General features: G+C 43.6%; 1 protein-coding gene across 2 annotated transcripts; it reads right to left on the reverse strand.

Annotated features, from left to right (window-relative positions):
- Window positions 1–1,890: 1,890 nt before the first annotated feature.
- On the reverse strand, window positions 1,891–27,980 carry wtip (WT1 interacting protein). 2 transcript variants are annotated; one of them, XM_072380167.1, is made up of 8 exons: window positions 25,844–27,980; window positions 20,574–20,675; window positions 10,190–10,257; window positions 8,806–8,868; window positions 8,473–8,603; window positions 8,242–8,317; window positions 6,381–6,449; window positions 1,891–5,041 (listed from the first exon to the last, which is right to left on the reverse strand). In XM_072380167.1, the coding sequence occupies exons 1-8, from the start codon at window positions 27,333–27,335 to the stop codon at window positions 4,889–4,891; spliced, it is 2,154 nt and encodes a 717-aa protein (XP_072236268.1). In that variant the 5' UTR covers window positions 27,336–27,980; the 3' UTR covers window positions 1,891–4,888. The 2 variants fall into 2 exon arrangements, with proteins under 2 accessions (XP_072236268.1, XP_072236269.1); XM_072380168.1 differs by having other exon boundaries at window positions 8,266–8,317; window positions 25,844–27,979.
- Window positions 27,981–27,987: the final 7 nt, after the last annotated feature.

Here is a 27,987-nt window from a genome sequence, read left to right on the forward strand (position 1 = left end):
GGTACAGACCATAGTTAACTCTCAGCTCTCCCATTACAGCATCCACAGTGAAACCCCTTCACATTGTCCAGAATGCAGCAGTGCAACTGGTGTTTGATCAATCAAAAAGAACACGTCATGTCTACAGACATCTATCTCCATTTTATCATAAGGGTTGATGCTCATTCTCAACTCCTGCACTTTTCTAATTAATGGTGGCTCGTACTGCTTTCCATAAGGCCAAGGCAGTCAGAAGGGTTCCAATTTGTGGTTTCATTATATAACAAAGAACTATCAAATGCTCAAGGCAGAAATCCTTAAAGACGGGCTGGGAGATCAGGGCAGGGCCGTCCCTCTTTGCCTTCAAGAGTCTTTTGTATTTTCATCTTTGAACACCTCCACACCTTACTCAAACTTACATTGCACTTGTTAACTTCTTTACTAGTATGCTGTCCTTCAAATGGATATATCACTCTCAAAGTTTTTTTTTCTAAATTGAAACTTTAATATTTCTCCCTATAAGTTAGTACTAAGTAACAAAATTCAAAACTAAAATACAGTATCATGAGTATGAAATGAGTATCATATTACACTAATTCAGTGGTTTGTGCATTGTTTAGAAATAGTCTATTTGCAGCATTTTGAAAAATATGCTAATTTGCTTTCTTGTTGAAGCTATAGCAGCTGGTTAGGTTAGCATCAACACTCAAAAGACGGAGGCCGCTGTTGCACTGCCTGGAAAGCATCAAAACCATCTTGGCATATCTGAAACTCTCAAAACAGAGGTTTGAACATGCATTGAGTTAAGCAGTCTGTTAAGCTAACCAGCACGAGTAAGCATTTTACTAAATGAAGTTATTCAAACTGAGCTATGCAAAATCTGAAATGTTGTCAACAGCCACATCTCATTTTGCTATATTTTTGCTGGGTATATTTATGCGTCACAGCTTCTGCAGCCAATTTAGAACAGACTCTGAAGCAGGCCACGAAGAAGACTGAAGTTTTAAATCTAAGTTTGTGGAATAATGGCTGTGGTTAATTGTAGGTGTGGGTCCGAGGGCAGGATTTGAGTCTCCCGGAGAGCTGAGTTAGTAGCACTACTGGAGATTGATGATTATCCACAGAGGGATCAAATTAAAGTAATTTCCTTGAATGATTCAGTTTTACTGTTGTGAAGTCATGGTTGCATTTTCACTGCCTGTTCCAGGAGGGTGCTGGAGCCAGAGGAGGCTGAGCGGGCAGGAAAGGAGCCGAGGCAAGTAATCCACGTACTGATCACAGGAGCAGGTTTGAATTGATTAGTCAGACCAAGATTGCCAAGACTTCCCGAACACTGAGGAATCCCTAGGTGGCACAAGGAGAGGCTGATTAGCATCAGCAGAATCACTACTGGAGCTGGTGACTGTAGGCAGCCTGATTACCACACATGAAATATTGACAACCCAGTAGAGACTGGTTGCTCTAGCAAGTCCTTATAAGCAGCTCTGTTAATGAGGCCTGATGAGGCACAGGTGCTCCAGCAGGAGAGCAGAGACCAGACTCCACCCAGGCAGTGGGAAAATTCAAACATGCTCAATCCACCCTATGGCTCATAAAAATAAAATAAAAAACAGCAACCATTGCAGGACTATGACACTTATAGTAGCATGGCTACTACAACATCCTGCTATGTTACGATATTCCATCAAAACTCACCTATGGGCTCTGCAAGGCCTGTCAGAAGAAGACTGACAATGTGCTGCATCGGATATACGCAACCTCCACAGACAGATGGTTTGGCCACAGCCAAGTTTCAAAGAACCTTGTTGCTATGAGGTCACTAGATCACCACGATACCCAGGCAGTTTAGTGCGTTTTGTTATGAAATATATTGATATATTTAAGTCTTGATATCGCAGAAAAACAGACATCTTTTGCAGTTAGCTACAAAACCACTTTATTGAAAAAGCAGATTATGTCATCTACAGTTAAATGATACGTCCCAATTTTAATACATTAAATAACTTTAAACTTTTTTCATGTTTAGATAAATAGATCTAGTCTCATTTTTTTTTTTTTTTTAAATGAACCATCTAGGTAATCAAAACACTTAGCAATATAAAAGATGTGACAGGTGTTGAGATGTGCTTGCTGGAACTACCAGTAGAAGAGGAAGAAGTGTTCTCTTTCCAAGTGATTCTTGACAGGAATAAAAAATAAAATAAAAATAAGAACCTAGCCTCTTTGAGTACAGGGTAACTGGCTGTGTGCTATGCAACAGAAACTGGAGTAGTACTTTTAAACAAGTGAATTAATTAATCTTTCAAGGACACACAGTCTGGTCTGGTTAAGTTTTTCTTGGGGGATGGTGTCGTGTAGAATAACGCAGATGCCTCATTCTTCAAGTATAGCACACGGTACTTGACCCTTGCACAAAGGTAAGGTTAAACACATCAAATGACAAGAGTAATGTCTCACATACAGTTTGCAGTCCTTTTCTTCTCTGCTTTTACAAACACTAATCATTACATTCACATGAATCTCTTTACATCAGCTTACATCAAAAAGCACTCCGACTGTGGTGAGCCCTGCCTTTTGCACTGTTTTTGACACATTCAGTAGTAATTATTCAGACCTGTGTGTATTACAGCATCACGGTATGGATAAGAGCTGGGGCAGTGTCTGCAAGCAAGATTGGTGACCGTTTTATTCTAGCCTCAGTGCCAGACTGGTTGCTACAGACAAAGTTTACACTACAGAAACATTAGCTGGAGGCTTTGTGCAAGCCCCTCATGTTCAGCATCCAATATGGTAAAGAAATTACAGCCAAACATCTAGTTTAAGGTATATGATGGCAAGACAGGGTCATCTGAATCATCACCGGGCTGTAACAGAGAGAGCTGGGGTCATCCTGGATGATGCTGCGCTGCGCTGCCCTGCAAACACAGTGAGGTGTGTGTGCCCTGGCCCTGCCATTAGCACACACACATACACGGTCTTTCTTTTACACACTTAAGACATTTACACTATTCGCTCATATGTGAAATAAGCACATATTGTTGGGGTTTAATCTGCAAAAACTATGCAGATAATTTGATGATCAGAACTCTGGGCTCTAATTATTCATGTCCAGGGAATGATTTATTGAGTATTGATACAAAAAGGAAAAAACCCACAAAACAAAAAATCCAGAGGGGAAGGGTGGGAAGATTCTTCCAGCACCACCACAGCTTGAAGTTTCAAGTGTTTTTGTCTCATGTAGGTCTTCTTTTGCATATATACACATATACAACACACACACACACTCACTAAAACACATAAGTGCCTGCCCGAGTGTGCGCACACACTCACACTAACATACACAATCAGCAGGGATGGGTTGGGCTCCCTGAAAGAAACATGGGTGGGACCAGCAGCTCCATGATTTCAGGCACGCCCACCCCCCAAAAAAAGCACAACAGTAGACTTCATGGCAGACCACAGCGGGACACACAAACATACCTGTTCAGTCTTAAGGCATGTGGAAAAGTGGAGGTTCCTCATAGTAACGCCCTATGTGCTCATATGACAGTGTCTGGAAAACATACCAGGAGACTGTGTTCTGAAAAGACCTTGAGGAGCAAAAGGTATTTGTAGGTAAGCATCTAATGTGTTTTATTCAGCTTTGAGTACTGATTAACTATCAACTGACTGCAAACAAAACAATGCTCTAGTATAGTTTGGAAAATTTTCGACAATGTGTCATTTCTCATTTTTTAAATTAAAAGGTTGCTCTGGAGTAGCAGTAGAGTTTTTATTAGGGTCTGTTTGGTCTGTATCTTTAATTGATTAGAGCAGTCACAGCGTACTCAAAGCGGGATAAAATAACCGAATGCAAATCCTACAGAAGCTGAGTCTGCTCCCACAAAGCCTGTAGATGTCTGACCCTCTGACAGACATGAAGAGTCTCTGTGTCCTGGAGGAGAAATGATACAACAGACCCTAAAGCCGCAGTTTTGCATCTGATTCTATCACAAGCGCAGCAACATTTAAAACAAACAAAAAAAAAAAACTACATCTAGAATCTTATGTGGAAAACATCTGCGAAATATATATTCATATATAAAAGACAATCTATGTGCATCTAAAAATTTCTTTCTCCATCATAATATAATCATTAATTAAGACAATGCTTGTGAATCTCTCGAGGTGTCGTCTTAGTCTTCTAAGTGGAATGTCAGTCGGTCCTCTGGGCTTGTGGTGCTACGGTACATGTCATGTCGGCGCAGTGCACAATGACAAGAGACGATCAGTTTTTCGCACAGCCCTGTGTCATGATGCTGGGTGTCATTTGCATAGCCTTTAGCAGGGCTCTATGTCAGTGTTAGGAGCTGCACGGAGAGAGCCTGCTCTGAAGGCACTGCCTGTCCGATCCAGCCAGCGTTGGAATGTAGCGGCTCGTTCCCTGGCCTTCCTGACGCCAACAACAGCAGCATTCTCAGTTGTGACAGCACTGGTGCATTCACTGTGGTAAACCGCTTCAGTCAGAGCGCAGGAATGAAGAACGTGGAGAAGAAGAGAGGGGAGCAAGGAGAGAGATCCAAAAACCCTCTCTTTGATGAATGTGAAGAGGTCAGGAGGTGTGACGTCACCAGGGGCCTCTGGGTGAGCCGGTTTCAGGGTTAGGCACCCGAATGGAAGGGGAGAGGAGGGGAATGCAGATACGGTGGTGGGGGGGTCATTTTTCCCAGCACTGCCACGTGACAGCAAAATTAGGGTTAGAGATGCAGTGTGTGTGTAGATCCACGGCCCGGCTGTCCAGCTAAGGATGGGGGCAGTATCTCATGGCCACACAGAGGCTTCCCTGGAACTGCTGGAGGGAGGGTGCAGGCCTCCTTTTCCCACTGCTGGTGTCCGAGATCACCTGGGAGGCGGAGCTTGGTCCAACTGCTCACAGTTCAGTAACATGAAGGGGGTAGCTTGGGGGCGGGTGTGCAGGGACCTTTGACTGGAGCCGGTGGATGTGGCAGCTGTGGCACAGAAGGTGGCCTTCCAGTGGATAACAGCGATGGCCTTCCTCATCGTTCAGCTGAAGACCACATTCCTGACAGGGCAGCACAAAGAAAAAAACATGAACACACCACAAACACATTCACTAACTGATGACAGTGAGGTGCTGTCTTGTGTGACTGCTCAACAGGTTCATGTTAGCAAGTGAGGATTCAGAGATGGACTGTATCGTCGTGACTTCCGTCACACAAGTGCTTTTTTTGGACCTTCTGAGACAAAGGTCTGAGACAAGTCTCAGATGTGGTGCAAGTTCATCCTCAGGGGATTCAGAAATCAACTGAGAATTCTGACTATAAATGGTCTGCTTCCCAGAGAGCTGACGAGGACAGCGCCACTGCATATTTCATGCATTTAAGAATTATCAGGCTGAACCTTGAACCTGCAGAGGAATTCTGCTCACAGCTGACAGGATGAGACCCCTGGGTGGGTCCTAAACATGCTGGAAGGATTACACGAACTCACTGACCATTCTGATGATTCACAACTGGATAAACAGTTTCAAAACACATTCATTATAAATACTTTCTCACTTTAAATGGCTCACTCTGCTCAGCATCAAATACACCAACTGTAGAGGCACCTGATGTGTCAGAGTATCGTAAAAAAACCACGTTTCTCCCCATAATATATAATGAATTTGCCATCTCCATGATGATTCAGCTGCAGACTTTAGCCTCCCCCTCCAGTGCTTGGTTCAATGATTACCCACTGCTTACATAATGCTCTAATCCATTTCTATGAAGCGGAATGTCAGCCATTCAGAAACATTAGCAACGGTTATCCTGCTGATGAGGACAGTAGAAACACTGCTCTCTGCTCAGATAAAGAGATCACTGCAGGGTAGCATGACATCCATCTCACAAAAATCTTACTGTCACTCTTGAATTACAAACTGAGAGACAGCGTCGAGTCACTGGCCCACTGGGATTTCAAAACAAGCCCCCAGCTGAGGTTGGAGCACAACGCTGGAATTTGCTTTGTCAATGAGTCACAGTGTTGAGCCGTAACCTTGGGTTGGTATTCGTCTGTGTGCCTCTCATTCTTCCCACAAGAGCGGTGATTCACACCCATGGTGCAAAAGTCTCGTCTCATTCCACAATTTGTAGTTCTTACTCAGGTTCACGGCGTTTATAGGGCCGAGAGGACGTGTAACCTTGTGTGCAGAGTGAGACATATGCATGTGTGACTTTGTCTGCCAGAACAGTGTGCAGATGTTTCATTGGGTTTGTGTATGTATTTATGCATTCAACAGCCAGAAAAGCTGAATCATATGCATCCCAAGTCAAAGACTGCTTCTACTCGTACCTCGTGTGTTACTGAGTGTGTGTGTGTGTGCGAGTTAGGACAACGTGCTTGTCGTAGGTGCGTCTCACCTCACAGTGGTAACACTCCACGTGGTAGTCCTTGTCCATAGAAACAACCCGGATGGTCTCCTCCGAGCCCTGTGAGAACAAGAAAGTTTGATCCTTGCAGATGCTGCGATGCCTGAACAAACACACAAACCTTGCTTCCCACACGCTTTAGTAAAATAGATAATACTATAACATAATCGAAGAATGCGCTTTTTCCTTTGTGATGCTTTTGGAGGCCTTCACAGCAGCTGTTTTCAGTTGCTGCTTGCTAGCTCAGTTAACAGACTCAATCACTGCAGAAAACTCCTCTTTCCACTAAAAAAAAAAAAAAAAAACTCAAGCTGTTTTCACAGGAAGTTCTTGGCCATTGTCCATCTTAACTATCTAGTTATCTTGGCTGCATATGACTGGATCTCAGCAGACTTTAGTATCTCTATACACCTCAGAATTTATTCAGCTGCTTCTATCTTCGGTGAACTCATCAATACACAGTGTTGACCCAAAGCCACCGGAAGCCATGCACCCCCCTGCCATCGCACTGCATCTCCAGGTCCAGTTGTCTTTTTTTTTTTTTTTTTAATTTAGATGAGTGAAATGACATGGCAGTCATAATAGGAGCTGGTCATACCTTCAAAGGAACAAAAAACTTCAGTGCTTTCTTTATTATCTCCTTTGGGACAGGAAATACTGGACGCTTCTTTAAGGAAAGGAGAGGAGTTATTTCCATCCTAAAGTTCCTAGTGGAACTGTAACTTTCAAGTCAACACATGATTATTTTCATACAGCTGTAATAACTATAACTTATTTATGTAAATTATTACAATGAGAAGAATGCGTGTAAGCATGCCGTGACAACTTTCTCATTTGTGTTTATATCACAAACTGTACTAATATGTCTAAAATTCCCTCAGTGGAACAATGTGATAAGAACACATTAGGTGAAGAACGCCGTGTGCTTTTTGCGTTACTTCTTTTGAACAGCTGACCACAGCAGACCCACATCACAGGTCGGTGGAAGCACGGTCAGATTCTCATTACAGTGCTGTCATCTTTTCCTAATTCCTTACGAATGTTTCCTGTCATCTTTTCATAACCTTAGAAAGCTTTCCCTTTGATGGATTTTGGTTTCATCTTCCAAAGAATGCTGCTTTAGAGCTGGATTGACTTTGTATTTTTGGCAAAGTCTAATTTGAATTTTCGATTCACGAGCCTGATGAATGGTTTGAACCTTGTAAAGGAACTATCTGTATTTGCTCTATGAAGTCTTCCCATTATGGTGGACTTAGATACTCATATGTGTACCATCTAGAGTGTTCTTCACTTGGCTGGATGTTGGGAACCTTTTTAACCTGCAGTTTTACCATTGTATTTTTTCCTTAGTATGCATCAAACTGATCAAAAATCGCCTGTTTCATTTCTATCTAGAGCTCACTTGACATCTTGTTGTGGGTTCAAAGCCAATTAAACACTTGAACTCAATTCCACACATTTTACCTTCTTAACTAATGAAGAAATAATGAAGAATATGCCACAGCTTCCCAATAAATAGCTTTTTTTTCCTAATTATGTTCTTCTTATTAAAGACCTGAAATTCCTAAACCTTTCCGCCAAGTTGGATTTGCACCAAGTTTAAACTTGACAGCCTATCTTTGAAGCTCATATTCATGATGCAGCTGTAACTTGATTTAGCTCAACAGCTAAAATATAACAGTCACTGTTTTATGGAAACGAGGGCATAATGCAGCATGTCATACAGGAGAACAAACAACTAAAGATTCAAAATGGTCTTCAAAATTAACATAATTTTTACTTGAATCATAAAAAGAAACAAAACTGTCAACTCTGACATTATAAGAAAAGAAGTCACAGAAGGTTGTCTCACATATAAGCTTCCTCTGCTCTTTACCTGGGCTGGAAGGATGGGATGGTTGCATGAGGCACACTTGGGAGCAAAAACCCTGTAATGGAAACCAATGGAAATGAACAAGATGAGCCCCACCGCTCTCTATACAGCAGAAATCTCTTAATATTTCAATTCAAACTTTTACTGTTCCCAAAGACGTTATACGTTTTGCATGAATGACATTTAAAAACGGAGAGATGTTCTGCTTACGTGTGGTAGTCTTTGACACAGTAGATGTTGTTCTCTACATCCACAGTGAAAGGCACTCCATCCAGACCCTCTTTACAGACTACACAGCGGAAACAGCCAGGATGATAGGACTTGCCGAGTGCCTGGAGGATCTATATGCCCACCCACACACACACACACACACATAAAAACACAGAAGCAAAGACAAAAACAAAAGACAACAGTGAAAACTTGACAGTGAGGCCATGCAATATAATACAATGGGAAACGATCAGGTAAGGTATGTATGGTCACATGACATTCAAATATCTACCACTGTGAACTGGCTGCTTTACATTTTGAGAAAATTCTTACCATCTCCATGATGAGGTGGCCACACACAAAGCACTTCTCAGCCGTCTGCTGGAAGCCAGAGTACTGTGGGGGAGACAGGTGATAGGAGTTATTTTCCTCAGTGGTGAGGATTTTGTGCAGTCAGTAAGATGCATTGTCTCACACTTTATGACTCAAAATATGTTTGGCTGGAAGTCGTCTATAGGGGGTGCTGCTGCGCTCTTTACATTGACTCAAGGATGTCTTTCAGAATCGTTTGTCTCTCATATGTCATGTAGTTTGATGTTCTGAAAAGGCATTTTGTTTTCCTTTTTTAGAATGGCCCTCCATCAATCTTTTACAGTTACTTAAATACAAATATGGTACAGATCAATGCAAGTTGAAGAAGTTCAGTTCTTTCTGTAACAGGACATATAAACACCCCACGTAATTTAGACAGCTCCTTTCCCTTTAAGCCAGAGCTCAGGCAGATAATGAAGGTGACCATCTGCAGCCCACAATCCCCTTTGGGTCATGACCTAATGACCTGGTGGGCCTGGTAGAGGGGACCCAGCTACCAGGTGGAGATGGGAGGTGGTGATGGGCAGCCTGCCCCCCTGCCCTGACATCACTCCAGATCTACCATCTGCCACCACCTCCCCCGCCTCCGAATCATCCTCCAGGGGTGACAGGGCAATCTAGTCAAGTCTCATCCTTAGCAGGGAGGCAGAGGATTAGTATCATCCCGTCATCTGACCTCCAGCATTGGAGAGGCGGTGATGGCGAAACAATTGTGGATCAACAAGTTAAACTCTAAGGGGAAGCTGTCCATAAACAGGAAGTAATGTCAGCAGATGAGACCATGTGTAATGGGTTCATCTGGATTATAAAAAGGCCTTTTTGAGCAACTTCCTCCATTACGTGGAACGTTGGTCTCATTTTATCCAGTTCCTCTTGCTTGGTAGCATAAAAAACAAATTGAGTTGGGTTAAACACAAAGCCATCAACTTTTGTTTCTTTTGCAAATTATAATTGATGATACAATATTTTGGTATGCAAGCGAGCTCAGGCAACACAAAGGCAAGTCCTGTATCTGCCCAGCTAACCTGAAGCAGATGGATGAGGAGCCTGGGAGCTTCAGCTGTCCAACACCCCTCCTGCACCTCTTAATTGTAAACACTTATGGGATGGATGAGCTCCTTGGGGAAATTTGGTGGAAATTAGTGTGGATTGTATGTGTGTTCGGGGGGGTTGGACTCCTAATTGTAGTAGCAAAGTCTGTTCCACATAGAAGCCTGCAGGATCTAGTCTGACATCCAAATTCTATTGAGCTCCACCTGCACCTCCTGTCACCCCACCCCAAGGCAACGACAGGGAGAACTACTCGTCACAGAATTCAGTAAGTGTGAATGCACAGGTGGCTTACCAGGAAATCCTCCTCACAATAGACCTTCCCATTGACGTTGTAGAACGCCTTCCCTCGCAGCCTCCTCCCTGGAAGCAAAGACAACAATTGAAATCTACATATTCAAGTATAAGAGTTCAGCAGAGTCACAGCCACCGACTGACTACATGGTCCGAGATATCAGGACATCCCTTTTATGTACTTTTGGTCTGGGACCTGAAAGCAGAATCTTGAACGGGCACATTCCAACTTAAAGTGCCAACTCAGTTACACTTTGTGTAACTGACACGAGGTCAGAGTTTAATGCTCCTTCTGCAATGTTAAAAGGGAAGAAAGCAGTTTACCATGTTGCACAAACTGTCATGAGGTTAGTAAACCGAACAGAAGTGAGGAAACAGAGAGAAGCACCACGAGGAAGCTGTGGTGTCAGATAAAAGTAAGCTATTAACTGACCTATTACAGTAAACTGCCACCTAGCCCTGTGAATACAGCCACAAACCACCCAGATTCCAGCACAAATATAAAAGCTTTCAGATAGACATGAAAATACATTTTGATGTAGAAGTTTCTGGTGCCCCAACTTCAAATATTTCAAAAACGGTCTAAAAACATGCTATCAGGATGTATTTTGGAAATTGTAAGATAAAGCATATGAGGAGTTTGATCTATACTTCAAAGTTAGTCAGGATCTGTCAACTTTTATTTATTTTTGCAACCGCTGTAAGTCCATAAACTTTGTGATGAGGCAACATTAAGCCACTCGAGTACCGCTTAAAGGCTCAAATGTGTTAATGTGTGATCTGTTAAAGAAAAAATACTCATGGTTAGTCGTACTTTAGAACTACATGCTATATACCTGTAAAGGGGAAACTTGCATACATATCGATATGCTGTGAGGATATCTTTGCTTGAAAAGAGCAAGGGGACAAGAGCAAGGCCTACAGCCAGGTGCTACGACACCATGAGTGTATGAGCGCTTTCCGTGCTGCTGGAAAAACAGCCCATCATATCAGACACAACTCAGCCTTCAACAATGGGGCACAATATCTGTTAACCTGTGCTTTGTCAAACTGCATCCTATAATATGTCTTCCTAAATCCGCCACAGCAGGTGAGCGCAGAGCAGACATCTAGTGGCTTCTGCCCGTTTAATTACCGGATCGATGGATCCCTCCATGATTCCATTTACAACCCATACAAAACCTAATACAGCAAGCTGTTTTCCAAACCTCCCCCCAAACTCTCTCCCCCTTCCCATTGTATTCATCTCACAGACGGACTGCCAACAACAGATGGGAGGGAGGATGTCCCTTACTTTGTTACATGCTGAAAAGATTACAATATGAACAGGTATCACTTGGTTATTCATTAGAACTTTTTTCTATTTATCGAGACCCAAAATGATTTAATCATTATGTTCCACGGGACTATATTTTTTTTGTCTTTTATTCCTGATAGTTAAACATCAACAGCGAACATTATGTAAGACAAATTTAAAGCCAAGACGTTCATAATAATTGCACACCTAAAACAAAAAAAATGCCCACACCACAGTGAGCCCAGGCTGAGCAAGCTGGGCTTCAAGCACAGAGTGTGAAGACTGAATTCCTCTGGCTGAGCCTTCATTCATCAGAATCCAAGTTTGAATCCAATCTGAAAAGGAAATTCTGCTGCGGGCTGGCTTCTGCAGCCCCCTGCCATGCATCTCACACTGCTCGCCCATTCAAATTCATTTAACAGCAACCGTGTCTCTCTGGCAGCACGATGACTTCACCCAAAGCCTGGCAGACGAAACCCACGGATCTCATAAATCTGCTGGATTAGTCCGATTTAATTGTCGTCCCGAGCCACAATTGATTTTATGGGTGTCCCAGCACAGAAAAGGCCCCTCAACCCCGGCTTTACAATCTCTTTTTTAACAGAAATTTATGCAATTGCTGTATTTCAAACACACACACACAGTGTCAGAAAATGCTGAGGGATGGCAAGGCATTAACAGCCACATAGCAGCAGCAAAGGAATGTTGTCCAGACAAAAGGTGCGACTTTGAAGACTTTTAGACAGGGGAGCAATTAGCATTTTGGTAGAGAGCAGAAGAGAAAAAAAGCCAGATTGTGGAAGAGCTCAATTTGAAGTCCACCATCTTCAAAATCTCTGGAGGGGCTAAACACACGGGAACAGTGAGGTTACAGTGAACAGAGCAGCAGCGGGGGCTGCGAGGTGCTGCTGTGTGCTGGTCTGTGGCCTCTGCTCTGGAGTTTGGGGTCTGGAAGGTGAATACAAAGGCCCCAGTGCTGATGACTGAGTGGAGCACTGTTAGGGGAGCAGGCCGACTGAGCAAACGGGGACATTCTTTCTGCCTGAGGTCACTAGCTGGTCCCATTCACCCCCCTCGCACCTCTCCAGCACCCGCTCCCTGCCTGCTTCCCTCACTGAGAAAAAGGAGGGGGAGGGCTCCATGCCTTCTTCTCTCCCCTCTGGCCTTTTGTCACCAGACAGCGCTGCAGCGAGGCCGAACATCCTCACAGCACTGCGAGGGATCAAACCAGCAGCTCAGTTTTAGATTTATTTCAGATTTTTGAGAGCTTCATTTAAGAACTAAACCCACCCTAACACCACAGATAATTGGACTTAAAACACACCTGTATTTTTAGTCTAATTGGTAAAAATAAATTCTGTGAATGTAAATCTACAACATAAAAAAGAATTAGCGTGGTTAAAACCGATGAGTCCATTTAAGAGGCTCCAAAACTAACATGGTTGCTCGGACAGTGAACCAAACTCTTCCAGTATCTTTAATGACAAATAATTATGATCCTCCTTTGCTTCTGTGCGCTACAGTCATAATGTGTTTTGTACGGTACTTTATGTCCCTGATCTCTGCTCTCCTTAATGTTGGTTGCCATTTAGGGATCAGGTCACATTTAATAAATGCACTCATTTTGAATGAGGGTGTTGCCATGGAAATCAGTATTCATCTTGTGAAAGAGGACTAATGTGTTGTTCATGGAAAAAGGCATCATTTGTCTAAAATTTCCTTCTGTAGTGGAGCATGTTAACCCACAGCCAGTTTCATCCAACGGGGATGTTCATTCTTGCTTTCTGGTTTTCTTAAGATTAGATCTTGGGATTGTTAATGGACCATCCTCTGCAACTTTCCAAACTGGTATAGGTCAAGCTGGGGAGAAGATGACAGGATTTCTGCTAGAGCAACCTGAGCTGAAGCTGCGTGTGTGACTCGAGTCACTCTTCCACTGACCAGCTTTCCCCATGGAGGAAGAGGAGAGGAACCACAGAATAAAGTATGGGATTGTACTTTTCTAAAGTGGGGCGGCCATGACTCAGTGGTTAGATTCTCACTCTCGCCCCTTAAAAAAGATTGTTGGACTGACAGCTGGAGGGGTGGCAGTCCACCTCCTTGCCACAGCTGAGGTGCCCTTGAGCCAGGCACCGTACCCCATGCTCCCCGGGCGCTGTAATTGGCTGCCCACCGCTCCAGTGTCTGGCATCTGTCTCCATGAGTGTGTGACGTCCATCCTGGATGGGTTAAACGCGGAGGAGTAATTTCGTGTTAACATCCGTGTGTACATGACAATAAAAGTAATCTTAATCTTAAAGGTTGCGGAATATACGGGGTGGGGCATTGTTTTTTAAATAATTCATTATTGCAATCTTTGTACTTTTAATCCTCTTCCTTACAGAATCCTCTCGTTGTAAGTCTGAACATGTTTAAAAATGCAGCAGATGTGATTTTACACACGTTTACAAGCATGAAAAATTCACCAAGTGCAACAATAACCGAAATGAATTGTGTTTCGTTTCCTATGAGAAGAAAACAAGAGTCTTTAGCAGATTTTTTATGCTCATTTATACGAGTTGTAAATAAAAATTAAAAGCTTTGATAGTGGTTTTCCTGTCTAACTGACCTTGTTGGACTGCTGATAAAGATAAGGAGACCGAGTATCATTCAGAATCATTAAGGTGTCTATTAACCAAAGATCCCAAGGCTCTCCACACTGGCTTGACAATTGTTACAAACTTAACTTCAGTCGAATGATTTTCAGGTGGACAATTCAACAAATTGACTTGCTGAAATATTTTACATATATATTTATTAAATTTCACTAAAGGCAAATATCATATCAGTCACTCTCAATCTACTGGACATCTATGATACAATATATTACACAGAAAATATATAAAGAAGACGATAGTTTGTATTACCGATCTGTGACACATTCACTGTCGAGGCTTCACAAATCCTCAAGTCCCAGATGATGGCCGCTGCCTTGCCATTTCCTTCACATAATACCAGCTCAAATAAGACTTTTGTCAGGAATAGTCAGGGGACCAAATGAGAAAAGAAAACATTTTTGCAGAGGAGATCACTGTAATGGGAGACGAGATTGACAAAAGGTATGTAAAAGTATGTTTGACAAGCAGAGCTAAATGAAGCTTGGGAGTGTGCTGCTGCAGAAAAGGAGGTGGAGCAGAGACGGACCTGCGGGTGGTGGTCAGATCTTACAAGTGCCTAATGTAAAAAAAAGGGGGCTTTTAAACATTCAACTACAGCTATCAATAGATTTGGAAAAAATGCCAATGTACTATAAACAGCACAGTTACTAGAACTACATGGGAGCAAGTCACTGTAGTGTGTAGTGTGCCCTGCAGCCAACAGAAGAAGAAGAAGCAGAAGAAGCTCCTGAAAAGCTAAGGTTACCTTTGCTACAACCTCCCACAAAGAAAACATGTTCGGTAGCAAAGATGCAAAATGCCAACAAAAGAACCACAAGAAGAGTAAATATTGGTGTTGTTTTTCATGGCAGAAAACAGTTTTGGGGAAGTGAAAGACTGAAATGTGATATAACACTTTTTTCTGAACTAGCAAATATTAAAAGCCCGTTTTGCCGATGTTGTGAGTGCAGCTTACGTTCTTATAATAGTGATTACATGCACAGTTTAGTTGAGCTACGGTGAGAGCTCAACCTGACCACCTAAGTGGATCAGCATCCTTGTTCCAGTACATATGTATGGGCAGGGAAGCAAGTTATTTAACCAAAGCACAGGAGACACCGTGAGGCTGTGAACCGTGTGAGTAAACGTTCGAGACGTTCTTCTCCTTCCAACTTTCTCAGTGGGATCTAATCGTACATGTAAGTACAGCCAAATTCCCTGCCCTGACTATGTCTCTAGGTTACTTGAATGGCGGTTTTATCAGATGAAGCTGCGGCTATAAAAATCAGGATGATATCAGACCAAAAAGAGACAGACTTGCTTTAAGCGAGTTGACACGTAGACTTTTTCTTCCCAATTTCTGACACAAAATGCAAATGAGAGCAGCTTTGTTGGAAATTCGGCTGTAATAATTTTACAAAAAGATCCACGCCATCTTTTGTGCTCATTTGTTGTTACCGGCTTGTTCTTCTTCTGCATACTGGGAGGGGGGGGGACTTCAGAGGATGTGCGGAGCCTCGGCCCCTCTGAGTCGAGTTGAGCGTATATTACTGGTTTCTTCCAGTAATTCATTCTTATTCTTGAAACTGATAATTCCATTCAAATTGCTTATCATACTCATGGAAAGTTCACAACAGGGTCATTTGCATACGAGTCTCGCACTACAACACAAGAATCCCTTAGAAGTGGGGTTCATCGAGTCTGTTTGATAAATGAGGCCCAACAAGTTCAGTTGTTTTTGCTGTGAAGCAACAGCGGCGCTCGCTCCACAAACTGCAGCTCCCTTGAAGAGGTTATCGATATCCTCATTTTCCAGACGTCAGAGGCAGTCAGGATCACCGGTGACCAGTGAGGTGGAGCAGCATTATCTTACTAAAGGTCATCTCACATCAGAGTATTAGGTAAATATGCACAATGCAAAATAAATCCTTTTCAGTCCGGGAAGTTTTCTTAAACACTGATCTACTGAGACTTTTGACAAGATAAAACTGAAAATGCTGATACAGACATGACTCCTATCGGGTCACATTCCAACTCAAGGTATTTGTCAACTTCCTATTAGTCATATGTTTCAAAATGAGATAACTGTCCCTCTCTGTGGAGGAACTTTTCTTCTTACAAAAGACTTTAGAATTTAAGAGCGCTCGTGTTGATGTGTAACATGTAATGGTTAGCAGTGGAAAAACTCACACCCCCAACTGTTGCTGTGCAATCATGTCGATTAGTCAATAAAAGTAAGAGCTTCTCAGCATCCAGTCGCAGCATAGATCAGTGGCTGGAACAGCTCCCTGCACGCCAACATGTGTCCTCCCTCTCGGGTCAAAACCTCTCCATTAGCAGACAAAAATAGTGCCTTAGGAGAAATATTTAGACAAATATTTCTAAAATGGTTACTTGTGCTTTTTGTCACTGACAATAAACCAGCCTAACAGAGAAGATTTACTATTGCTGGCAGGAGGAAATCCCTCAATCGTTCTGCTCTCTGTCTTTGGCAGAGAAACCAGAGCTTTGGCCTGGCTGCAAGGACAGATAAATGTAGCCATCTATTCACAAAGGAGCTTCAAACTGATTTTTATGTACAACGCAATCACAAGCCTGTGCAGGCCAGTTTTAGTGTGCTTTAAGGATTTTTGGAAAACAAAAAGATCCATGGAGAGAAGAGAACAGGTAGCTTTAAGTACTTATTGTACCACATCCAAACTAATCCAATGTTGGCATCAGTCAGATATTAGAAAATTGTCAACAGTAACTGCTTCCACTCCCCTTAAGCAAGCAAATATTGAAGGCAAAACACATTCCAGCAATGACTGACATAATGCTTTAATTAAAGGATTTAAATCCTGGCCTAATTTTCCTCATCAACAACCCGAGGAAGAATCCTGCAGCAGCTTATTCATGTGCCACATTCACTTTCCGAGACATCAGTTCGTAACCTGTCAGAGACAGGGAAGCCCTTTAATGGGCTGTCACCTGTCTGTGTGGGGATGGAAGTGCCTCTGCCAGGGAACAACTAAAGTAAACTTCTATTTGTTCCTATTAATGAATAGAATATTTGTAGATTCAGTTGAAACTGGAGAAAACAATGTTCTATACAGGTCCTGGTTGCAACATGTCTCACAGCATCCAGTCTGCCTGTTGCTCATGACATAAATAGAAGGAAGTCAAATGCAAGCCCTAACAAAGCAGAAAGGGTGTCGAAAACACAATAGTGGTGGAGGCTTGTGAGGTGTCAGCTCACTGACCACCTGTTAATGAGAAGCAACACTTGGATCCAACAAGCTACCACTCTTAGAACAGTATACAGATACACATAACAGCATAAATGATGATTATTTGTAGGTCGGTATAAACGTACTGTGTAACTTCATGAATAAAACATACATTTGAGCAGTCAGATTTCAGCTGTTTGGTACATGTAACTGGTAGAGGTGAATGATTTGAGAAATTCAAGCCCCTGAGTATTCGTCTGCCTTCAGTGCTTTCTGATAAAACTGAAATGAGTTTTCAGCCTTTGGACAATGGTCCGCTCATACAGTTTTTTTTAAGTTTGTTTTTTTAAAATCAATTCATCAGAAGAGGACTCATTATTTTTTAACACCCTAGCTGCATGATACTTGGAAACAGGAGTACACGTTCACTCCAGATGGAGGATGTAACCGGGGGGGGGTGCTCAGACAGACTGCTGAAAGTGTCTTCAGCTGGTGTCTGCACACCTAAACAAGCTTTAGGAGAGCTGAACAGAATACAGTTAATACTTAGCTTAAAAGACTAAATCTACACCACACGGAACAAAAACCATATCCACTTGCATACGTCTGTCTGCACAGGTACACAATCATTTTTGCCGGGCATGTGCCGTTTAAAGTGAGTCCGTAGCAGGCCTGCCTTCTCTGATAAGCAGGTCTGGTACACTTTGTGACTGTGTGATTGAGGTCCTCCAGGGCAGGCTGGCTGAAGTGGTGGTGGGGAGGGTTGCATTCTTGGCCATCTCATGAAAAAAGGGTGCAACCATGGGAGTAAGCCAAGAGGAGGGCTCAATTATGCATGGTTAAACAAAGGCCAAGGCTACCAGCGAGCAATGTCTCAGCAAACTCTGCCTCACTCTGGAGCTCCAGGCTCCAGGAGGACTCTACATAAGGGCAAGAAGAAAGAAGAAGAAAGAGGAAAGAAAACGAAACAGAAAAACATGCAGGACACATGAGAGCCCAGCTCCTGATAAATCACCAGATTGTGTTATGACAAGTGCAGGCACTTTGAAAGTAAACTTCTCAGAGGCCTTCAAAACACTGCTTAAAAGAAAACATTCCCATTCACAAGAGGTCAAACGATAGATGATGTAGTTTACGTTACCAATAAACTATCTAGAGAGGAAGGTTGGCCCAGGAAAGCTATCAACAAAGACTTGTGCACAGCACAGAAAATGACCTGCTGACTAATTGTGGCTTTCTGATAAAGCCAACAATATTTCTCTTGAGATGTCTGTGTTTTTGTCTAAAAGTAATTACTTCCCATAAAGCCACCACATCCAGGCATTTTCTCACTTTACTTTCAGTCTTGAGGGGGAAATAATCTGCTAGTTTTACAAATCAGTCTGTCTGAAAGACCAAATGTTGAGAACAATAATCCCTGAACCTCTCATGAAGACGATTAAAACGACTCTTAACAAGGCCGGAAGCTTCTTTTCCACAGAAAACTCCACAACCTCAGCAACTGGACACTCAGCATCTGGCCCCTCTTTCTTCCGACACAATAAATCTGAAAGTATATGGCTTTGGTTACATGTAAATTATAGGCAGTTCTTCCAGAGCCGGAGGGGTTGAGGTGGAGGATCAGTATCCACGCATAGTACACATATGAATGGAACCTGGCTAAAAGGCTCTCCTCCAACATCTTTCCTCTTGTTTTCCCCGAGAAACGGGAGAGAATGGCTGGAGTTGGGTGACAGGGGCATCCAGAAGCACACACAAGACACACATAACCAATCTATAATGTACTTCAGATTCAATTACAAACTGAAAGATCAAACAATATCAGCATTTTATTTCTTTGTGCCATTTTTAACCCGTTTTTGCTGCCACAGAGTTTTTGATATTTTGATCTTCACTGTAACTCCAGCTCAGCTCGTATAGCAAGCTGAGGATGCTAATGATGATTCTTTGACAAAGGCAGCAGAGACTGATGCGTACAGCATTTCTGATGCTGCCTGTGAGCAGCATAGCTACATCTGAGAGATCACACACATGGGTTCTCACTTCCCTGCTTTTCTCCAACATCTCAAATAAGAGAAAAATAACTCCCCTTATATCTGCCCATTTCTGCGCTCTGTGTGACTCGTGCTAACTTCTGCTGGCATCCCATACTGCGGCTTTGATGCGGACCACGTATTTTTCTACGCTCAGAAGTATTTCTCGCTCAGAGGTTGAGACACTGACAGAGAAGAGACTGACAGGTGTATCCAGGGCGGTAAAAGCACACTTGGTGAATGAACACAGTCCGATGTTGGAGCTGAAGCTGCTGCTGTGAGGCTCACGGAGGCAAAGTGCAAAAGTACAATCTGATTAGCCAAAAAAAGTTGTGATGCTGTGTAAAATGTGAATAAAACTATAATCCAATCATTTGCAACTCATTTAAACCCTTCATTTTAATGAAAAAGGTAAAAATGACAACATTATCAGATGGATTTAATGACGGGAGCGTGTTTACCACATGATAAAGAATATCACAACTTATTTACTCCATGTACACTAATGCACCCCCATCCCTTCACTGCTGCTGAACTGTGTGCAGATCGCAAGATTAAAAGGTCCAACTCCTCTGCAACAAGAAGGACAAGGTGTGGAATAGTTTTCCACTTCATCTCAGTCCATTTTAAATGAGCCAAAGAAGCCTTTCTCAGTCTTGTTTTAATCAGTTTTCCTCCATTCATTCACAGATTTCATGTAGTTTTGTGTACTGTCGAACCGTTTTCCTTCATCTTCTTTCAGACCGTGGTGAATCCTCTCCATCCTTACTACTCAAAGACAGACTCCTTGGGTTTTCCTGGGCATCAGTTATGTTAACGTATTAATTGTTAGATGGTTTGGGGTGTTGCTAGTATCGTCACCGTATACATTTCAGAAGAAAATAGAAAGTTTAAACATCTGAAATGTTGCCTTTATGCTCTTCTGTTACTAAATTTAGGGTTTCATTAGAGACTTTGAAAACTCCATACTCTGACTAATAATGTCATCCATGTGCTATTGACTGGTTAGAGCAAAATATCAACCACTCCTGTACAGATATTGGGAAAAACTGAAAGAATGAATAAGAATAAATGAAAATGCACATGGATCTTCGTTATCAGCTCTAACATAGACAATCTAAGAAGGTAATGTGTAAACAAACAGTTAACGGATCATGTTTCATGACAATATGTTAACATTTCACTCAATCAGCCCGTTCGTTTTACTCACCACAGGAGCAGCAGGTGAAGCAGTTGGTGTGATAGAGGTTCCCCATGGCCTGGCAAGCCTGGCTGGCGCCGTACACACCCTTCCCACATTTGACGCAGATACCTGTCAGAGACAATGGGTCAGTTATCTGCTGTCATGCAAACTCTCTGCAAAACACCTCGAATGCAGCAGAGGAGTTAAATCATCCCGTGTGGACGGGAACTGAGCCGACACCTTTCAACTTTGTACTAGTCATAAAAGACATCTGCTACAATCTAGACATGAGGATTAATTACTTAAAGTGTGGCAGTGCAACTCCTGCCACATTTCTCACCCCACAATGGAAAGCTGTCAATCTGTTTGTGAGTTCTTTCAGTTATTGTGAAATTAGAAACCCACTACGAACATTACAGCGCTTTCTATCTGCTCCTGATCGACTTGGAAGACACGATGAAATTCTGAAATCTGTCATTAAAACATTTAACAGACTGCAGATGTACAGCTGTGGGCTATGCTTGATAAATAGAGCTTGTGAATGTTAAATCAAAAGTAATATTTCATGAAGATATTTTGAATCCAGCTGCGCAAGCCCCGCTTTTTCTCATTTCCATGCATTACATCACACTGTTTGAGGGCAGACTACTGCAGGGAAGCTGAAGATTGGATTAAAAAGTGTTGTGAGGAAACACTGCAGATGAGACGGAGGTGCCTGGAAGTGAAAACTTTCCCCGTTACTGGGAAAAGTACGATTAAAAGATCCGGGTCAGTTTTTTCCCTCCTTTTTAGAAGGCTTTACACCTTATACTGGTTCTGCTTCACTTCATTTTGCAAAGAAATCTGGCTACGATATCAATGTGCAGCAGTGCATCTTCATAAATCTTTCAGAAGTCTTTGAATAGTCACAGGTAAAGTTTGCCAGGATTTTCTAACTATTGCAGAATTCTTGGGATCAATATTAATGAGGCAGTCAGTGTCCTTAAAGGTTTATTCTCTTTTTTTTCTTTTACTTATGAATTATCAGTGAAAATATGTTTTACTCTGTAAATATCCAAAATAAAGCGTACACTCATATCACTATGACGTTTTTTTTTGGCTTGAGCTGTTTTAGAAGATGAAAAATGAGCTTTTCCTGTTTTGACGAGCTTTTAGCTTCATCCCTCCCTTTGGGGAACCTACTGTTGGTCCTTCCTCCAAACAGAGAGCACTCTGACCACTGCCTACAACCGGTAAGACACCGACTACTCAGAAGTACTTCAAATACTGTCTTCTCTCTTTTAATAGAAGTTCAAATGGTTAATTTAATTTCAATGAAACTTTTATTCTTACCTGAAAGTCAACAATCCCCCCGATTACACTGCTGCACCTTTACTGTTGAGGATGTGTGCGACGCACTCAACAACCCAGGAAGAAAATATTTGTCCGTTCACAGGGACGGAACCAACCACACAAACTGCTGCCATCTTTAGTTAAGAAACATGAAAGCAGTGGCTGAAAAGTTCTGATGCACACCCCAGCAGAAGGCTAGCAATCTAAAATATCTCTCACTCAAGACAACCTCCACGGAGGTCGCATTCCTCAGCTAGTGCAGGGTCAAAGCTTGGATGGGGTGAGTCTAGGGTCACTGTGCCCACAGGACGCAAGATCGCACAAGTTCCCAACAAGAGACGTGCACTCCAGCTGCCCTCCTTCCCAGATAAATTATTACATTTGCTTATCTTTGAAATATCAACATTTCGGAGATTCTGAGCATCATTTACTGGTTTTCTGAGAGAATCATTTCCCTTTCAAAACTGTTCCGGTGGACCTTGTAACACTGTAAAAACAGACCCAAGGACAAAAGTACAGAACAGATAATCTTTGTGCAAATGAATGCAACAGAGTTGGTCAGATAATAGAATTTCCTAGAATAACCTGGAATTGTGACTGCACTCATACATTCAGCAAAATTACCAGATCATAGAATGCCCTGTACACTTTCTAATTTATTAACTGGTTCAACAGCTTTGCTGTCTGAATGCCAATGAGGAAAATCACTGATTCTAGTGGACTAGCAGAAGAAAATCATGAAGGTGGTGTATGTATAGTCTGCAAGTGGGCCTGCATGTTTCAGATGGATCGCTTCGGAAGCATCCGTTTACCCATACAGCAGGTCTTTGTGTGGGCATGTGTTTTGTTTAGCCCCAAAGCCTTGTGTCACTGGGTGTATCATTTCTAAAGAATCTTTTCCTTCCTTAACTTTTATGCTTCCCGCAGAATTCCTGCCAATGACTTTTTAGTTTTATCTCCAACAGCTCAACTGAAACAAATGATTTATTCATACAGCTACACCGATTTACCTCCATCCTACACTGCAGTTACTTAAATATCACATGCCATGTGTTGGCAAGACTTTCCAGAATACACGTCAACTTGTAAACATCAACCATAAAAAAAAAAAAAAAAAGATTTATTTCCACACATGCAATAAATCCTCCCGTGTCTCAGAAGTGAGGATGTGGTTATGGTTTTTACAGGACAGCAGGGAAATCTCTGAAGAACTCTTCGTTAGTCAGTCAAAACAGGATGCTAGATCTCGCATGTGCCCATGTCATAACATGTCCATTTGGCACGGGCAGGATGCAGTGTGGTTAAAAATAAAATGCCACTACTTGATGCACGTACATTCCTTTCGACGGACTTCCGATGGGCTGTAACGTCTGGGTTTTAGACTGCAGCCTTGTAGAGAGAACACTGCTGAATGTGGGCTTGTAATTATTTTTCATAAGATGTGTCTAAGTATAAAAATCAGATGGTGACGAACAGAAGTCTCAGAGTGGAAAAAGGAAAAAAAAACTAAGGTGGAAGATGAAAATATTTCCTTCAATTCTAATTGATAGCGACATAGCTTGTAATTATGTAATATTATTAGAATACACAAAGGGTATAAACGAAGCGTATATTATAAAAACAGCTGATTTTATGCCTCTGCCATCACCAAAAACAAAAGCAGACGTGCTTTGACTTGTAAGAAGGCTTGAGCAGCCTGACTCATGAAACTTTAACTACCACTTTGGTCGATTTGGACTTCTTACAGCAGCAAGTTTGGGGGGGGGGGCATATGCCCTTTGCAGCGGCATATGCTGGCTTACTTATTGTTTGCAAAACTCTGCAGATAATTCACTTACTGCACATGAGGTGGGTTCATAATGCTTGGAGCACAGAAAAACAGCGACTAAGTACGGCAAATCCTTCTTTAGAGAAAAAATATATAGTCAAACTCATAAATCAAGGCGTCAACAGGAGAAAGCTGTGACTCTGAGAGAGTATACAAACACATGCACCCAGCTACACACTGTAAGTGAATAAAAGGGGTTAACTTCCCCATCAAGCGGGACATCTCAAATCTAGAACTTTAATTTAAAAAGTGACGGCCCTGGTTCATTATGGATTTCCACACCACACCAGACCAGTGGACAATGGGCTCTTGAAATAAATCAAATGAGACTTGGAAAAATACACCCATTTCATGTTATCTCAGCTGCAGTGTACACGCACAGATTAAGCTAAGCAACATAGGAGCCCTCAGTACAGCATACACAGAGCGTGCTGTTGTCCACAAGTCAGCATGTGTGTGTCAGACATGTGCATGACTACTGCCATTATAATTCTGGGCAGGTGATCAGACTTGACCCCCACCAACTATGTCTGGCCCGCCAGCCAAGATCGTGTGCCAAGTGTCTGGTGTTGCCCGACTCCCCACTGGCTGGTTAATGAAGGGCTTCGCGGGGGAGTAAGGGCGGGGTGGTGGTGGAGAGGAGGGACTGCATTGGGGTGGGGTGGGCCTCACTCTGCTGCTTCAATTGCAAGCCTCCATCGGGCCAGCTGTTGATTCACAGCTCCTTTGCAACCACAACAAACAGAGGCCACACAAGGGCCGGCCGGCAGCGCCGAGCGGGCAGTGTGGGACACTGGCAGGCATTGCTGGGCCCCCCAAAAGAAGCCCCAGCGATCAATTTCTGCACTGTCGCTACGGAAACAGAGCTGTCTCTATTGGGCTCGGAGTGAGGAGCGTCTGACTGCATTCTTCTCTCTCCCGCCCTGTCCTTTTTCTCTCCATCTCTATCTATTACCCCCCCCCCCCCCCCCCCCCCCCATTGCCTTCCTCATTTCTTCCTCCCGTCTTCCATCTTCTTTCTTTCACCTGCTTGTCTGGAACAGATCATCAGCTGTCTCAGCCTCACTCTGAGCAAGTGCACTGGCTATAAAACAAGCCACTGTTCTCTGGCTGCAGCCATTCGTCTGGCTGCTCATTCAAAAGGTAGACAGCGACTTCCTCAGCAGGCTTTCTGTGAATATGTTGCTGTTGGTTAAATAAGCATGCTTACTGTCTGAGTCTCACGAGTCCCATCTCAAATTCAATGTATCAGGCAAAAGCTAAATTCTAAAAGTCTGAGAAACGAGAGAGCGCAAGCGTTTGAACTGCAAATGCTTCCAGGCCCAAAATGCCTCTCAAATGCTGAGAAGCCAAATGTTTTCAGTTTGGGTCGCCCTCAAAGTGAATCTCACGCCCTTGCAATAACTCTCACAGCGCACTTGACCACTATCCATACTGCATTTTCAACTAACCCTGACCACACTGTTCCAAATGACCGAAGGGTGTGTGCTCTGCCAGAACACAGGGTTCCATTCAGCGCCATGCCGTGCTCTGCAAATGTTATCTCTGCCAAGACATTAGTCCTGCCCTGCAAAAGCCCCTCTTATCAGACAGAGGGGGACCCATTAGTGGTGATGTAGCATTAGCAGGTTGCAAACAGACCTTGGAAGAGATGGCAAGCCTTTCAATAAAACCTACCTGCACAGGAAAAACACTCTTTGAACCAGTTTTCAGTCTGCGATGTACCACTAAGTCACGCATGACGTTTCAGATTTTGTCATTACTTGTTTTCCCACATAAAAAGTTTTGTTTAAACTGGAATAACATCTGAACATCTCGACATGAAAGTTGAGAGGCAACATCAACATGTTAGTTTGACAGACTGTAACTGAGCACCTGTGGGCAGATCATGAGATCAGCCTGTCTAAATCTCAATTTAATGACCACTTGGACTTATCACCCGATGCAAAATACAGTAAGTTGGACAAGAAAACAGAAGGATTTAGACTAGAATATTCGGTCAAAGTGAGCTTTGGCAAAGGACAGTGTTTTTTTTTTAATATTTTCCACTCATCTCTGATAGCAAAAATAGATAATTGGCTTTAATGAAAAATGAAAGAAAATAAAGAAAAAATAAAACAAACAAAATTAAACCTACCAAAATATTCCTTTTTCATGTGCATCTCTAACTCTTTCTCCAGCTCCAATGTGAGCGCCTCCAGCCTTTTCTCCGCCTGGCTTGGCCCACTTTCTCTGTTGGGGGTCACCTGGTAAGGTAACTTAAACCTCTGACTCGATGAAGCCGTTTTTGACGACATCCCATAACTAAATGACGACGGCGACCCGGCGGTTATCTCCGCGGTCCCTCCTGCCTGGGTGGACTGCTGCTGGGACTCAGGCACCGCGTGGAAATGGATGCGATTTTGGGTCCCGTTAGAGTCTCCAAACTCCTGCAGCAGAGTGTCTTCGTGTAAACCGCTGCCGAGCATAGATGACCTGGGTGAGGGCAGCTGCAGATCCGGGTAGGTGCTCATAGACCCCCTGGAGCTGCGGGAGCTTCTGGAGCTATGACTGGAGATGCTGGACCGCGGGCTGACCACGCAGTTTGCGGAGGTCCCCGGTCTTGCGCTCCCGTCCTGGCTGCAGATGCTGGAGCGGGGGCTCGCCAGCGGCGCTGCGTGGAGGATTACTCCCTCTAGGTCATGGTTGCCCACGGGCCCGTACCGTGAGTCAGAGTAACTGGATCTCGGACTGGTGGTGAAGGAGTACTGGCTTGCCGTGCTCGACCTGGGGCTGGTGTGCCTCTGGTCGTAGCCCATGCTGATGCCGCTGGTGCGGTTGCTGCTGGGCTTACTGCAGCAGTCACAACTGTTGAGGCTGGCCCGGGGACTTGAGTGCTTACTCGTGTCGCTGGCAGTGCTTGCATAGCTGGATCTGGGACTGAGGACACTGTTAACCTCACAATGAACCAAACTAGACCTGGGACTCGTGTACCTGTCCTGACCCGGTACCACCAAACTCGTTCGCGGGCTGCTGATGCTCGACCGCGGGCTGACATGTTTGCTCTGCTCTTGAGAGGACAGAGAAGATGCCAGGCTGGAGCGGGGACTGGCGGCGTTGTACCTCCCGTCGTGACTGCTGGTAATGCAGACACTGTTGCACCTGTTGCCGGGTAGAGGCATCGCTTTGTTGAGAGGCACGCCGTCAAAGGTGGAGCCGGTGCTGTACCGGTGGCCCTGCACCTCCAGAGAGTACCTCCTGTGCCTCTCGGAGGTGCCAGTGTAACACGGCAACGCCACTTCGGATTTGGTGCAACAGCTCTCCTCGCTGTACACCGCGTCTCTCTGCGGGGCACAAAAATCCACAGGAACGGTCCGGTTGCAGCTAACCGGGCGCACTGGAGCCGCGTTGTACACTTTATTCCCAGACGTGAAATTCTCCACCGTGTGATGCTGCTGGTGAAGCACCGAGGTACCATTCATCGGCTTAGTTTTGTGTTCTGCTACCGCCGGAACAGAAAAGTCTAAATCGGGGTTTATAACCAAGTCTCTCCTCGCGTTGTACATCCCGTCTTTATACGCATCGTACAAGGAAAGGTCCTCCATCAATGTAGCGGCCCGGAGTCCCAAGTCTTCCTGATAATGCTCCATGTTGCGCTCCCGACGCGAGAAACAAGTTGAGAGTGCGCTGCGCTCCGCGAGCCAAACTAGCGAGCACCGCGGAGCACTAATTGCATTTCACATGGAAATCAAAACAAAACGCCGCCGTGCAGCTGTCGCTCATTTACTCAAAAGCACCAATGCACGCAGAAACATTCACCGTGAGCCGCATCGTCTCCTTCTGCTTTCCCCGCTTCGCCGAAAAAACAAACTCTCACAGTTTCAGCCGACGGGGATACGTTTGTCAACTTCAGTTTTTGTTAAGTTGAAAGGTCTTTACAGTCAATGGCGCGCTGCGCGGAGGAATTTCTCCCTGTTGGTTTTTTCTCTAAACCTCCCTTATGGACGCTTTCTTTGAAATAAGAGCAGGCTGGATAATCGTATATGCCCTAAAAACCCGTTTGATACCCGTTTAAGCACAACAGCCGCTTGAAAATCTGTATAAAACGCCGTTTGAGGCAGGGAACTCGTTTGCCTGAAAGGAATGCGGGGAGGAAGACAGGATGCGCTGCGCCCCTGTGGAATGTGGTTAATGCTGCAGAGAAACAATGATTGCGACCAACTCAGCAAGGGGCTGCCGGCTCCGAAGAGAATGGTTTAGAGAGAAGGGGTCGTCTGCATTCATCACAGGCGGACTAAAGTA

The sequence above is a fragment of the Leuresthes tenuis genome, unplaced genomic scaffold, assembly GCF_036924035.1.
Source record: "Leuresthes tenuis unplaced genomic scaffold, fLeuTen1.0.hap1 SCAF_2, whole genome shotgun sequence".
NCBI classification, from domain to species: domain Eukaryota; kingdom Metazoa; phylum Chordata; class Actinopteri; order Atheriniformes; family Atherinopsidae; genus Leuresthes; species Leuresthes tenuis.